The following is a 15,645-nucleotide window of genomic DNA, read 5'->3' on the forward strand; positions in this document are numbered from 1 at the left end:
TGAATTATAAAAAAAAACTATTAAGTTTTTGGAGGTTTTAATAATATAATTTTTATATATTACATTAAAATACTATAACCAAAAATTTACATCTACAATTTTTTAATATATTGCAAATCATGTTTTATTTTGATAAAATACAGCAAATAATTTATACCTACAGTCAACATAACAGCGAAAATCTATAACAACAAATTTACAGATACAACCAAAACACCTACGACCTAATTTTTAAAACTAAATTTTTACAGTAACAGTCCAACCAATCACCCACATTAATATTTAAATTTTAAAATTTTTCAAGACATAAAATCTCTATCTTTCATACAAATTTTAAATTTTTTCTTGACATAAAATCTCTATCTTACATACAAATGTGAAAATATTATATAGTGGTTTAAAAGGCTGAATTAGTAGTTACAAACAACTTTTCACCACAAATACATACAAATATAAGTAATACAGGTATATGTATACAATTATACAAACAGCGTTATATTATCTGGATCCAAATACACTATCGAAACCAACCAATAAACATTTTTTTTTACCAATAAACAAATTTAGTATGATGAATTGAAGAAAACAACTTTTAACATTTTTTAATTTCACCGTGAAGAGAGAGAGAGCGAGAGAAAGAGCGTGAACCTCTGACACGTGTAACTCGAAGACGGAGAGAAAGAGAGGAGAGAGAATCATTCTTAAGGTTAAGTAGCTTCAGAGGATAAGATCTCAAGTTCTGCCCACCAAAGAGGAGAGAGTCTGGGTGTAGCTTGTTCTGGAGAAATGTTGATTACTTGTTTCAGTTGTTCAAGAACATCTTTCATTGTAGGTCGTTGACTTTGGTCAATTCTCAGACAATGCCTTGCCACGTCACAGATCACTTCAAGGTCCTCTTCTTTAAACGCTGTTAATGTAGGATCAATCATATCTTTCAAATGATCACTCTCCAGATACTTTGATGCCTATAAGAAAACATAAAAATTGTTACATTAGTAATGTAAATTTCAGAAAATTGATTTTACTTTGAATTTTGAGTATTATTACCCATTTCAGAATTGATCCTTCTTCATCTGAATCTGAGAGCCTTCCAGAGATAATCTCAAGCATTAATACTCCAAAGCTATAGACATTAGTCTCTGGCTCAGCTAGTAATGGCAACGAAGCTTGATCTAAATCACCACTCATCGGTTTTCTCGATTTAAGCCCGGTTTGTGAACTGAAAGCAACCTCTCCGACCTGCAAGAAGAAAAGCCTTTATTAGGTAATGAATCCATACCACAATTGAAATAGTTTTCCTGTCACGCAAGAAAACAAAATCATCAATTCAGTTTTGTTGTAGAGCAAGTAACCTTTGCTGCGTAATCATCGGTTAAGTAGATTCTTGATGAGACAAGTTTAGAGTGAGCGATTGGTGGATTAAGCTCGTGCATATATTGCAGACAATAAGCCGTTCCCATTATTATCCTCATCCTCGCGCTCCAGTCAAGATGCTCCATTTCCTTGTCTGATCAAGAAGACAATGAAGATAGAGGCTGATGATAATAATAAAATTAAAATAATCTTGAAATGGAGACATACTAATATACGTTTATTACCGTGTAAATGTTCGAAAAGAGTTCCATTTGGAGCATATTCAAAAACCATCATCCTATTAAATGGTTCAGCTTCTTCACAGTATCCAATTAGATTGACAAAGTTCTTATGGTTGACTCTTGACATTGTATCAATCTGAAAATTTGAGCTCTCCAAAAGTTAATTCAATATTTTTGAAAAAAAGGCGAAAGAAATGAATCTTTATAGTTACCTTTCTGCGGTAAGTCATTTCCATAGCTCTTGTCCATTCTCTAGTTTCTAGAACAGCGGTTGAAGCAACAGCAATCTCAACACCACTTGACAAAGTTCCTTTATAGACAGTGTACCCATCAAATGCTTCAATAATATTACTGAAATCTTCACAAGCTGTTTCTAGTTCAGACCGGTTTAGCTTCGGCACACCTGAAAAAAACATTTCTCACATTATGTCAAACCAAAAACAGAACCAAATAAAAAAGTTATTAAGACCATTTTTCTTACCAGTTACAAAAGCTTTCTGTAACTGCCCACTTAAACCAGTCTTCCATGGACCTATACTCTTGACAGCTCTTTTCCGGCAGAAGAATATAACCCCTATTACTATCAACACCGCTACAAAAGCAGCAACGCCGATAACAACATACAACCAAACAGCAGTAGACCCTTTTCTTTCTTCTTCAAATTGCCTTGGAGGGTCAGAGCTTGTATTGTTGTTGTACTCAGCTGTTGGAGGAAGAGAAGGAGGGATCAATGGAGGTATCCTCTTCTTTGCAGTGGTTAACGCGGGAAAAGATCCGCTGCTTCTAGGAAACACTTTGGTTATAGTGTCAGGAGAAGGACTAGGAGAATCAGGTGCAGGTGCAGGCATAGCTGCTAAATTACTTGTTCCCTCTAGTAACTCACGCCTCTTGAGGATACTACTTTTATTCTGTAAAGAATCTACAAAAAGGAACACTCTGTTAGTTTGTATACGTTTCAAGTTTCAACCGTTTTTTTCTTATGTGCTTACTTGGGGGATAATTCATGTCATAGTTCTTCCCTTGAGGTTCCCTTTGAAGCCTGAACAAACATAAACACAGAAAATCAGTAAGATTAAGGATAAAAAAATACAAATGTAACCGAGATGATTTTATATATTTTGAAAAAAAAGAAGCTTTTATGTACATTCTTGAAGTTGCTTTAATCCGCAATACGAAAGCTTGTGCTTTGTTTAGTCTTAACAATCTTCTCCTTGAAACACTGTCGAATGAATGAAGAAACTTTTTAATATTGTTCAAACATTTCACCATCTTAACATATCTGATGCAAAAAAAAAGGTGATTACCAGTATCCAAGTTTTCTATTGACGCAGTCGAAGGCAGCATTGGAACCAGAAGACAGCTCTTTATGCTTGTTTAACTGGACTTTATATAGCGATTGAAGTCTCAGAAACTTTATCTTCATAAACCCCGCAAATTTGTTACCAGAAAGCAACCTGAATCCACCAAAAAAGCCAACGTTATCTTGTTTTGTCATAACACATTGATTTGGTTTGATAAATCCTTTTAACTCACAAGTTCTCTGGTGTCAACATTTTGTTTAGTTCAGGTGGAACTACTCCGCTTAGCTTATTATCTCGTAAATCCAACAACTTCAGTTTTGGAAAAGTCCCAAATTCATTTGGAATGTGACCAAAGAGATTGTTCTTGGATAGTACTCTACAAAGAAAAACAAATAAGACTTAGTTTCTTGTTCTCATATTCCTTCAAGAAACAGAGTAAAAAGGTAAGTTAATAAAACCCTTACAGAGATGTTAATTCACTTAATTGACTAAGCTCAGGAGCTAAAGTTCCTCCCAAAGAACATCCACTAAGATTCCTACATAACAAAACCAAAATATTCATCAGAATTCAGAAATTGCGATAAGAATCACAAAGACACAATATAAAAAGACAGGAACTTACACCATCTGGACTTTATTGTCGACACACGTTACACCAAACCAAGAACACATATGATCATCAGAAACATTCCAATTCGCAAGAGTTCCATGAGGATCAGAGTCCACTCTTTCCAGGAATTTCAACAGCACAAATCCTACAACACTTGAAAAACCCTTCAATAAAAAAATTCAAAAAGAAGACGAAATTGTTAAAACATTGAGAATTACCTTCGGAGCCGAGGGATAACGAGGAACGAGACTGAAGGGTAATGATCAAGAACATGAAGCAAGAGAATTGAAATCCAATAGGATTCCATCGACAACCCATTTTAGCTATACAAAATAGCCAGATTTTTTTTTCCTAATGAACAAATAAAGGAATAATAAAAATATTCCAAACTTTACAGAATCCTCGGCAAGAGGAGAACGACGAGGTTGGTGACTGGATAATGAGGGTCTCTCATTGTTTGCACAAAACCCTAATCATCAAAAAGTGTTTATTTCCAATAAAAATTAACAACTCGTGAAATTATCTTCTTCTCTTCAATCTTTTTAAATACCTGGAAAAAAGCCAACAAAAAACAAAAATAAAAACTTGAACAAAAAGTATGAAACAATTGACAAAAAAGTATGAAAGAGTAATTATTTTTAGAAAAGGAATAAGAATAACCCTCTTGAAGAAGCAATGTGAAGAAAACATGGAACCCACAAAATGTTCCAAAAACATTACAGATTACGTACACAAAACCAAATAAATAATCAGGAAAAACAAATTTACCATAAAGAAGAAACTTCTTAACCAAGAAATGCTAGGGTTTGAGAAATCAATCACTTAAAAATTCCCCCACAACGCGAAAATGATTTCTTAAAAACTAAAAAGTAGGTAGAATTTAATTTAATAGATATTGAATTATATTGTATGGTTTGTTCTTGAACTTGACCTCGTTTTTGCAGGATGATGATGATGATCTCAGAGTTTTCTCTCTTCGACCATCTTTGGTCTCTCCAGGGCCAAAGGGTGGTGGGTTCTCTCTCTTCTTCCTCCCCCTTTCCTTTCTCTTCTTCTCTCTCTTTGAGAATCTTTTTTTTTCCTATTTTCTATTTCTTTTTTAACAATTTTCCCCCACAAACTGCCTCTGTTTTTTTTTTCTTCTTGAAATTTTCCTTTAATGAGTAAGTCCTATTAACTTCCTTTAGGTTTTTCATAATTATAGAAATGTGCGTACGCATAAATATAATTATTGACATCATGTTTCCAAAAATTAGAGAAAACAATAGATCATTCCCAAAGTTAAGCAAAAAAAAAAAATCATTCATTTCGCCTTTGTTCCTTCCCGTTAATCAAGTAAACATATATATGGCGGGTAATATTACTAGAAAATTAATCAAGATCTATCTATTTTGTTCATATGGGTCCTTTTTTTTGAAAAGGGTTCATATGGGTCCTGCTATCTTCAAACTATTACATTACTTTTTTAAACTGTTTATTTTCATTTTATCAATCGTTGACTTAGGACTACGTGTTAGATATCTATACTATTAAAGTAAAATACCTAATAGGTATTTACCCTGGTTTTTGAAGTTAATTACAATGGTATGCCATTGTATCTTTTACTAAACATATTCATTAAAGATATAATTAAATGACAAGATATTTATAGGATCCACTGCCTATATTTACGTCCCTTTCATTTAAATCATACTATTAATTATCATTTGTAGAACATAATTATATTTTTACCACAGTACAGTTATACTGCCGTGAATATAGAAGTTGTATAAATCATTAATCATTAAATACAAACCTATATAAATCTACCAGCAAATCAATGTTACTTATAAGTCCTCCACCATTCACCACTAATCGTCATATATAAGTCTAAAGATCTATGTTGTTTGCATGAGTATAAGTTGTCCACTTTAACCATTAGCTACCAAATATATACTTATAACCTATGTGAATAAGTTTTTTTTTTTTTTTTTGAGAAAAGCTATGTAAATAAGTTACGTGGTACATAGCACATATATTTATCAATTAAATCCTGTTAATATAAAGCTATATGATTTGAATCTTTTATCTTATGATTGGTAGAAGGGGAACAAAATAATAGTATGCTAATATTATAAATATATTATCTTATTCACTTTCCAAAATAAACCTTTTAAGTTTTAAACAATGTTTTCGAGATTCATTACTTTGTTAATGAAAATATTATCAGTTATCTACTTATACGTGAATATAATGAAATTTTAAATGAAAATATTATAAGTATTTATTTCGTGAACATGGTGATAAAAAATATATGCAAATTGTTTAAATGATTATAAATAAAAAATATCAACCTTTAATATATTTTAAAAATTTATTAATGAATTAAAAAAATTTATATGGTAACACTATTTTGTTTATCGTGGTATCTTAGCCTCCATTTTTAACAACTATTATGATAAAAATTGCATCGACTAAAAAACATTGGTTAAAATTCCTACGATTAAAACCTATACAATTTGAATATTATGTCTTATGATTAGTAGAATGATACAAAATAATAAATTTAGCGTAGTATTAATGTGATAGTATATAAAAGAAATAAAATAGGTATGCTAAACATTTTTAAAACAAATGTCAAAATTTTCATAAAATTTATTTAAAAATAAATAAGTTAAAACATTTTTAATAAAAATATACTTCCAATTTAATTTAAAAATTGAAAATTAATTTTGAATTTTACTGAAAATATTTTACATGCTTATAACATAAATTTTACGAGTTTAAATGAGCAACTTTATTGAATTTAAAAAATTAAAAAGTCTAAACTATCTCAGGTTTAAGTGGAGCAGGTCCTAAATGAGATGAATCTAACTTTATAAATCTTAAATTTCACATGTAGTGTCAGGAATCAACCGTCTTTCGTTGTTCATATGGATACAGAGTTACCCGTTTGGTTTACAAAGTTAATATGACTCTGTTTATGTTGATGACAAAAAAATCTTAAACTTTAGGTTTAAGAAATCATATATTAACAATATGTCACTATAAAATATTTCTTAAAAAGGAAGAAATACATACACTATATTGTTATAAAACCTTTTTTAAAATAATTATACTGTTATAGGCATCGACAAATAGTAACAAACAATATTAAATATAAATTAAATGATGATAAATAGCTAGAAGATAATAAACACATATGTATATATAAAATATTCACAAAACAAAAATGATTGTTACATCAATCAACTAATTAACTAATCAAATTTGGGAATATATTTAAAATAATTTATTGTACCAATCAAAAAGCCAAAATAGTAACTATATATATATATATATATATAGAAAATATAAAATATAAAATTTTAATATTTAAAACAATAGGTTATTTATAGAAAATTTTAAATTAAATTTTCCATTCAAAGCGCGGATAAAAATCTAGTTCCTTTGTTATATTAACTGTAGTTTTAGATTTACGTGCAAAGATTAAAAAATTATTTATTTTTGTATATTTTATATATAAATACTATTGCTTATACATACACCTATTCATATTTGAACCCAAAAAATTACACCGGTGAAAAAGTTAATAATTTTGCATAAAAATGCTGAAATAGCACTTATGTTGCAATGAAAAATTTTGGACAATTAATACAAAACGGAGGGAGTATCAACTAAGAAGTCAATTAATTGGCACCGTTGGATAGCTCCTTAATGTGGGTGACCAACGGTTAGAAGTTTAGTGACCTGGCATATATAGTGAACGCTGGCATATATAGTGAACGCAGTTACGTGAATGATACTCACTTTGTAGTACATGCCAGCAACTACTTTTTTGAATTATTTTTTTCTTTAATTAGTCAACCTTAGTTATTTTTCTCGATAGAGTAATTTGCGGTTCAATTGAATAATTAAAATATTAAATAATGGTGCTACTAGCTGGAATTAAGGCTAGATATTTTATTCTTTAAATTTGATTTGATTCGTTATTTGTTTCGATTCGATTGAAAATTTTGTATTTTCGTAAGTTTTTGGAACAAAACAAAATATCCGTTAAAAAGAAACAAATCATTAATATTAGAAACTTCAGGGACATATATCCGATATGCTCTATTTTAATAAAAATAGAAGTATATCTACAATTAAATAGAAATTTAATTTTATATAATTATTATTTTAACATATAATTTTAACGATTTCATTTACAAAATTACTGATAAAAATATTAAATTAAGAAAGAAATATAAAATCTTTATACAAAATATTTTTTTTCTTAATATGAGGTTTTATAAGAAAATTAATTAATTTTAAAATTATGGAACATATTTTTCACAAATTTTTACTTTTTATTTATATTATGTAAAATATATTTTCATGAACAAACTTGTATAGTGTTTAAAAAAGTTACTTGTATTGAATAAAATAGGTGTAATATTTGAAATATTTTGGATATTCAAAAATTGAATCAATACTATTAAAACAGAAGGCACTTTCTTGAGGTATCCTTCTGTTTCAGCAATATTTACAAATCTGTGCCACTGGAATATTTTAAACCTATGAGTTTTATTAAATTCTGTTTTTCTAATTTTTCTTTTATTTTTCTCGCAACGACAATTAGGTTTCTCCGTTATGATCTGAATTCCAAGGATCGTATGTTTGAGAAAGATGCGATCGATTTGTCTTCTTTTACAAATCGATGAAAGGAAATAACATCAAGAATCAAAAACGGCTGTTTCCAAGGAAAGGAGTGATACAGATCAAGATGTTGATTTCGATTTCAGGGCATCTTACTATGGATTCATGCATTGTTGCCATAGAACCATCAAGGAAGTTTTCATTGTTTGATGTTATGGATCCAGAAAGGTTTTGATTGGATTTTCAAACTTTGGTTTACATTTTGACTGGTTTTTATTGCCTCATTATGCAGATATTGGGGATTTGATCTTCGCAGGATTTGGTTATTTTCGAAGTTCTGTATTTGGAACAGAGGTCTTCACACTCTGTATTTGCCAGAAACGGCCAAAGCCGCAGGTCTCAACTATCTGCAAAAGTCTGTGCTTCTTCCTCGATCATCAGTTATGATGAACTTTTTTTTTCAGTCCGTGGTTTAAGGTTACCTTTGACTTTGCTATTCATAATTTATTTGAACAAGATGTTATTGAGTATTTTTCAAGTTGGTGAGGGGTGAAAGTTCATGTTCTTCATTTTCTAGGTTGAGATCGTTTGCAAAGTTTTTATAAATTGTATTCTGTTTTGGTGGTGATAGTAACAGAGCTACTGAAACTACGTTACGGAAACATTCAGAGTTCACTACTGGAACAAGAAAGGTACACATTTAATTGCTAGAAGTCATAAAGATTGGGTTTCTTTGATACAAAGTCAAAATCCATGAGCTTTAGTTTGGATCTCGCTATTTTTGGGAAAGAATGATGTAGATTTGACGATGTATCAGGATTGTACTCTGGTAAAACACAAATGGTGTTTAAATGTTTCAATACGAGTCTGGGTTCTCTAAAGGAATCATACAAGGTCGGTTATGGTTATGGGTTGTTGTTTTAGAATGGAACATATGTATATTGTAGTTGCTCGGAATAATATAGTTCTGGAGTGGTTTATCTGTAGGGAATCTCAGTATGTAAGTTATTGGAGTTGTCACGTTAAGGTCTGCTCTAGGTTACGGCCTTTTGGCCTTTATTTATCAAACTATACACTTGGTCTTTTTGAGTGCTCATATATGGTTCTGGATGGGTTTAAAAAGCTTCCAGTTTCATTCATTCTGTCAAGTTAAATACACTCTAAGAAGTGCTTAAGCCAAAACCACCACAGGAAAGAAGGAGTTCATTGAGATGGGAAATGAGTCGGTTGCTCTCTGGTCTACTTTAAAAAATTTCAAGCAATTTGGTAAATGGTGGTTGCAGAGTACTATAATAGCTATCTGATGCTATAGCTCACTCTAATCTAATCTTATTTTTTTCATTGTAGTCAAGTAGTTATCTTTTCACTGGAGTCAAGTCGCTTTTTGATTGGTACTGAAATTACATATTTAAATTATTGGTTTGTTTTGACCAAAACGAAAAAAACAAACTAAAATTATGATCCGACTTCAACTTTCAAACCATATCTTATTTAAGTTTCAAATATTATTTTATTCAAATTAAAATATATAACTGTATATAAATTTTGATAATATATAAAAAAATTATTATAAATATATTTTATATATTTTATAATAACTAAATTAAAGAATTATGGTTTAAAAAATATAATCTGCGGATAACCGCAAAATTAAGTAGAGCGGGTACAAAATTATTTGTTTGCGGGTTGTACAGGTCAAATTTTTTGACCAAAACAAAATTGAAATCCGCGGGTTGGCGGGTCAGCGGGCCGGGTTCGATCCACGACCCATCCCTAACCGAACATATACCAGATCAATTTTTAAATTGCCATTATTTAATAAAATATATTTTAATTAAGATTTACAAACAAATATGATTACAAAAAACATATGAATATAATTACAAAGAAAACATAAATATGAAACCTAATTTTTTTAAAAATATACCCGTCCTTTTAAGGACGGGTCAGAATCTAGTATTCATTATTTTCTGAAATAAATCAAACCAGGAAATCGGATTTCCGTAAACTATAAAACAAATCACATATAATAAAATTTTCCAGTACATTTGTATGATTGGCCTTTTCCACTTGGGAAGAATGTTGGGATTTGTTGGAATTCATAAAGAATTAGCTAGAATTTTACCACATCAATCATTAGTTGGGCTTTAAGAGAGGCTTCGTAACTTTTTGCCCGATAAATTAGTTTATTAAAAAAAACATTATCACGTTTTATTTTTTTACAAATTCAAAATTCATATAGAACAAAATTATTTATTTGATATGATAGTTAAAACAAAAAATTAGTATTAACAAATCAATACTAGTAAAAAAGATCATGACCAATTGAGAAAAGTTATGTCCAATTATTATTATTATTTATTTAAAGATAAAATTAAGTAGAATATATTTTAATTAAAATATATAGATAGATATAAGGGCTTATTGCAAAAGTGACTCAAAACTTGAATTCAAACAGAAAACTAACCTTTTCTTTTGACTCATTTTTTTTTGAGTTTTTAACCCCACATCTGCATTTTATCTACGAAAATGCCATTAACCCTTTTTTTTTTTTTTTCGAAAATGGCTTCTTTACTGTCTCAACCTCATTTTCTTCAAGTATTTACAATATTGCCACTGCCATGAATAGTGGGAACAACCTTGTACGAACTGTTGGAGCTTTTAATGCCCTTTAATGCACGTAAATCTCTTTACACTCTCTCTGTTTCAATTGTTATGAAACTAAAAACAACATTTCTTTCACTTTCTCTCCATATTCATCCAAAAAACTGAAGCTTTTGATTCAAAAATGTTTGGAGCCATATTTCTTTCGTTTTGACTACGGTTGCTTTCGTTTGAGGTCTGGGTGGTTGGAGGAAGACCCTGTGTGCAAACAAAGTCATCTCACCTAGTTTAAGGTACGAATTTGAATTTTTTCAAAATCTGTTCGCGTAGAAGACTTACAAGTAAGTCATCTGTATGTAGAAGACTTACTGATGAGTCTTCTGGTCAAACGGACGACTAAACTAAGTCGTCCAGCTTTGTTTGGTGAAAAAAAACAGTCCAGACGACTTATATATAAGTCGTCTACGAGAACAGGCTAGTTTTGCATTTGACCGAATCGTGTCAGATCTTTGACTATTTGCTGGACGACTTATAATTCAGTCGTCTCTCGAAAGTTAAAATTTCAATATTTTATTAAACTAGACGACTTACGTGTAAGTCGTCTTAGGTTAGTTTGTAGTTGAAAAATAAAACTTCATAATTTAATTTTTACCAGACGACATAAATAAAGTCGTCCCGTCAGAAGACTTAATTAAAGTCGTCCGGGGAAAGCAAAGTCGTCCAGAATTTTTCCCAATTAAGTCGTCCAAACCTTGCTTATCCCGGACGACCTTAAATTAAGTCGTCTATCTGGACGACTTTTAGTTAAGTCGTCTGGAAAAGTTAAATTTCAAGTTTTTTATTTTTCAATTACAAAACTAACCTGGGACGACTTACGTGTAAGTCGTCTAGTTTGAATAAAATATTGAAATTTTTACTTTCCAGAGACGACTGATTTATAAGTCGTCCAGAAATAGTCAAAGATCTGACACGATTCGGTCAAATGCAAAACTAGCCCGTTTTTCGTAGACGACTTATATATAAGTCGTCTGAATTTTTTTTTTTAACAAAAACAAAGCCGGACGACTTAGAATTAAGTCGTCCCTTTTAATTTTCAATTGCAAAAGTGACCTCTTTAGACGACTTACCTTTAAGTCTTCTGGACGACTTAAATCTAAGTCGTCTGCGATAATGTTGTTGAACTTCTTCATTTTCTCTATGTTTACTAATGTGTTTTATTTTGAATATTTGCAGATGATTTTTAAGTTACATGCAGTGTATGGAGAATGGTTGTTGAGAGATTTCCGTTGGGATTTGTGGTTGATGATCTCAAAGGAGCAAGATTGTTTTATTGAATGAAGATTCAACACATGCTGAACTTGTTGCAATGGCTCAAGAAGATTATAACCCTGGACATGAGATCAGTGACTGTGGAGATTAGCTACTCATTACCAGCAGAAATGATGATGACTCCAGGCAGTCCCTCCCATTCATGTTACAAGTGATAGACAAGTTCGAAACTTGCTCGAGATACTCAAAACGCATAGAGTATGTCTTTGTGTATCAAGCCGCAGCAAGGTGGAAACGGTTTCAGAGAAAAGAGAAGAAGCTGGTGAATGGGAAGAAGATGTTGGTGATAATGATGAGCTGGTGAATGGGAAGAAGATGTTGGTGATAATGATGAGGCTGATGAATGTTTTGAAGATGTTGGTGATAATGAGTCTGTTGAAGATGAAAATCAAGATGGGGAGGAGGAAAATGGGGAGGAGGAAAATGGGGAGGAGGATGCTGATAACACTATTGTTGGTGAAACGGATCAGAATGGTGGGGATTACAGTCTTTATGGAAAGGTTCTAGATGAGGACGAGGAAGATGATGATAATATTTGTTTTGAAGAAATTGAAAAGACATATGCTAAGACAAATGCTATTGAAGAAGGAAAATCGGATTGTACCAGCATCTATGTCAAACAGAGTTTTGTTAGCAAGGATGCACTGCTTTCAGAGCTGCGGTTGACAGCAGTGAGGGGTAGGTTTTCTTTCAGAATATACAAATCAACAAAAACTCTCCTTGTGGCAATATGTTGGGTTAAGCGGTTGTGGATGGAAGATCAGAGCGAGTGTGAAACATGGGACAAACACGTTTTGGGTAACAAAGTATGTGGAAAAACATTTATGCTCAATTGGAGACCGAATCGCTCAGCGGAGACACTGTACTCCAAAGTAATGTTGGTAGTCTTTTCATTGATCGTGTTGGGATCATTGATGGGATAACTCCACAGCATATCACTGATGCAATGAAGAACATGTTGGCATGACGCTTGATTACACCACTTCATACAGAGCACTGTTATATGCACAGAAATTGGTGAGAGGATCAGCAGAAGAAGGGTATTCGCGTCTGCCTTCATATCTCGAGCAAATCTCCATTGCAAACCTGATTCTATCACGGCTATAGAACTTGATTCTGAGAAAAGATTTAAGTATCTATTTTCTCTCTTTTGGAGCTTCTATCAAAGGTTTAAAGTATCAGAGAAGGGTCATTGTGGTGGATGGAACTCACACTAAGTGGAAAGTAGGAGGTGTTATGTTAGTTGCAGCCGCCACAAGATGGCAATTTTCAGATATTCCCATTGGTTTTGGGATCGTGGATGCTGAAGATGAACCTTCTTGGGAATGGTTTTCACAAAATTGGCTAGTTGTTATATCTCATGACAAGCCTCTGGTGATAGTCTCTGACCGCACGCGGCCATAAAAGTGCGTGTGAGAAGGTGTTTCCTTGGGCAACCCGAGGAATATGTTATTATCACCTTCAAGATAACATTGTCAAAAAAGTTTAAAGGGAAACATCTCATGTACTTGGTGAAAGGGGCTGCTTATGCGCACACGGTTTCACGATTTTAACCGGTACATGGCTGAGATACGGAGTGCAAACCCGGAACTTGCAACGTATTTGGAGAAGGCCGACGCCAAGCTATGGTCAAGGGTTTATTTGTAAGGGGAACAGGTTCAACAATAAAACAAGCAACATCGCTGAATCTATTAATTCCGCACTGAAGCGAGCAAGAGGATTTCCGATTCCGTTCCTGCTGGAGTTCATAAGACAGAAGTTAGGAAAATGGTATTGGAAAAGGAGACAAGATGCTTTGAGTCTCCCAACTGTACATAGCCGGGGTGTTTGAATACTGCTTGTTTTCGATCAGAGATAGCGGATACGATGAACGGTCGAACCAATTGATGGATGGCGTTTCTTTGTCAAAGGTGGCAAAATGGACTGTGCGGTTGATTTGGAACATGTAAAGTGTGGTTGTGGTGTCTATGGAGTGGAGAAAAATACCTTGCTCTCATGCATAGTAGCAGCTGGAACACATGCTGGTGTGCATATCGACACACTTGTATGTCCCACTTTACTCAAAGAATCATCTGTATGCAGGATACTCAGAGAATATAATCCTATCGTGTCAACAACATATTGAGGAACGAGAATGCTTTCCTCCAAACGTAAAGCGTGGTCCGGGAGACAGAAGAAATCAAGATGGCAATCTTTGGTTGGAGCTATCTAGGTGATGAGGGGACACAAACCCAGGAAGAAAACACAGGGCACGGAGATGCTCAAACTGCAAGGAAACTGGCCATACGAAACCCACAATGTACACAACCAGTTGACTAGTTGTCCAGACGACCTAAATATAAGTCGTCCAGCTTGATTACCCGTCCAGACGACTAATTTCTAAGTCGTCCAGTGTTTCGTCTACCTTCTACGAAGTCGTCCAGTGTATTAGACTACCTTCTACTATCCCTCAGTGTATTTTTTTTTAGACGACCTTGTTACGAAGTCGTCCAGTGTATTTAAGTCGTCCAGTGTATTTAAGTCGTCCAGTCTGTTAGACTACCTTCTACTATCCCTTCAAGTGTTTTTTTTTAGACGACCTTTTACGAAGTCGTCCAGTGTATTTTATTTTTAGACTAACCTTATTTGTAAGTCGTCCAGCTGAAAACCTTCCAGACGACTTATTGTAAGTCGTCCAGCTGGAAAACCTTCCCAGACGACTTATTTGTAAGTCCGTCCAGCTGGAAAACCTTCCAGACGACTTATTTGTAAGTCGTCCAGCTGGAAAACCTTCCAGACGACTTATTTGGTAAGTTAGAAAATCTATAACAAGTTAAAAATCAAATAAATCATACATGCCCCACAAACATACAAATAGATTTGTGTAAACAAATAGTTCAAATATACAAATAGATTTGTGTATACAAATAGTTCAAATATACAAATAGATTTGTGTAACAAATTGATTTGTGTATCTATACAAGTAAAAAATCTATACAAGTTAAAAATCTATACAAGTTAAAAAATCTAATACAAATTGATTTTGTATCTAATCATACATGCCACAAACATACCACCATCCTCATTATCTTTCAGATGCTGATCAACAAGCCTCCGTCATGATAGCCAAAAGCCATAGTAATCCTCATAGTCTTCGCATTGGACCTAGCAAAGTCTTTAGGGCTAAAGGGGACCCCAAGAGCAATGACATTCAATGTACTTTGCAGCGTACACGCCACAATCACCATTGTTGGCCGTGGGTACATCTTTGAGCAGTCTCTCATATGTATCGCTCCAACCCATGCATCTGGTCTCCGCACTCCACAATCAGATAAGGGACCATCTCGAGAAAAGGCTCCATTATCTCATCCCATCTTTCTGGTATGGTAGTTGAAGGTATGCTGTCCCAGACGACTATGTGCCTCTTAGGGATCGATATCCAAATAGCCACCCAATGTTTGTTGTCCAAGTTCAGTGGCGCATAGATATCACAATGTCCTCTCCCCCCCTTCTTGTTTGATTGGCAAAAATGAAGGCATTGATCCGTCATACACAACTCGCCGCCCCACTAGGTAGCTTTTTCCTAAACCATTGTGATCAGACGACGATG

General features: G+C 33.0%; 2 protein-coding genes across 5 annotated transcripts; one reads left to right on the forward strand and one right to left on the reverse strand.

Moving 5' to 3' along the window:
• Positions 1-377: 377 nt before the first annotated feature.
• Positions 378-4,583, reverse strand: LOC108830515 (protein MALE DISCOVERER 1). 2 transcript variants are annotated; one of them, XM_018604104.2, is made up of 14 exons: positions 4,438-4,583; positions 3,725-4,056; positions 3,519-3,651; positions 3,361-3,432; positions 3,129-3,272; positions 2,900-3,049; positions 2,740-2,814; positions 2,585-2,634; positions 2,077-2,514; positions 1,808-1,998; positions 1,599-1,731; positions 1,353-1,507; positions 1,048-1,239; positions 378-965 (listed from the first exon to the last, which is right to left on the reverse strand). In XM_018604104.2, exons 2-14 carry the CDS (start codon positions 3,822-3,824, stop codon positions 708-710), a joined length of 2,091 nt encoding a protein of 696 aa, XP_018459606.2. In that variant the 5' UTR covers positions 3,825-4,056; positions 4,438-4,583; the 3' UTR covers positions 378-707. The 2 variants fall into 2 exon arrangements, with proteins under 2 accessions (XP_018459606.2, XP_056863320.1); XM_057007340.1 differs by having other exon boundaries at positions 3,725-3,975; positions 4,438-4,566.
• Positions 4,584-8,111: 3,528 nt separating this feature from the next.
• Positions 8,112-9,095, forward strand: LOC130511064 (uncharacterized). 3 transcript variants are annotated; one of them, XR_008944858.1, is made up of 3 exons: positions 8,112-8,351; positions 8,440-8,600; positions 8,755-9,095. XR_008944858.1 is itself a non-coding variant. In XM_057007882.1 (3 exons), exons 1-3 carry the CDS (start codon positions 8,185-8,187, stop codon positions 8,825-8,827), a joined length of 339 nt encoding a protein of 112 aa, XP_056863862.1. In that variant the 5' UTR covers positions 8,112-8,184; the 3' UTR covers positions 8,828-9,093. The 3 variants fall into 3 exon arrangements, 1 of the variants encoding a protein (XP_056863862.1); XM_057007882.1 differs by having other exon boundaries at positions 8,440-8,538; positions 8,755-9,093; XR_008944857.1 differs by having other exon boundaries at positions 8,112-8,600.
• The last annotated feature ends 6,550 nt before the right edge of the window (positions 9,096-15,645 follow it).

This window comes from Raphanus sativus, chromosome 4 (genome assembly GCF_000801105.2).
Source record: "Raphanus sativus cultivar WK10039 chromosome 4, ASM80110v3, whole genome shotgun sequence".
NCBI lineage: Eukaryota > Viridiplantae > Streptophyta > Magnoliopsida > Brassicales > Brassicaceae > Raphanus > Raphanus sativus.

Coding starts and splice junctions, on each gene's coding strand:
- LOC108830515 (XM_018604104.2), bottom strand. CDS start 3,824: ATGGGTTGTCGATGGAATCCTATTGGATTTCAATTCTCTTGCTTCATG. Junction 3,273..3,360: donor TTAAGTGAATTAACATCTCT/GTAAGGGTTTTA, acceptor TTTTCTTTGTAG/AGTACTATCCAAGAACAATC. Junction 1,999..2,076: donor ACAGAAAGCTTTTGTAACTG/GTAAGAAAAATG, acceptor TGTTTTTTTCAG/GTGTGCCGAAGCTAAACCGG.
- LOC130511064 (XM_057007882.1), top strand. CDS start 8,185: ATGAAAGGAAATAACATCAAGAATCAAAAACGGCTGTTTCCAAGGAAA. Junction 8,352..8,439: donor GATGTTATGGATCCAGAAAG/GTTTTGATTGGA, acceptor TGATCTTCGCAG/GATTTGGTTATTTTCGAAGT. Junction 8,539..8,754: donor GGTCTCAACTATCTGCAAAA/GTCTGTGCTTCT, acceptor TGGTGGTGATAG/TAACAGAGCTACTGAAACTA.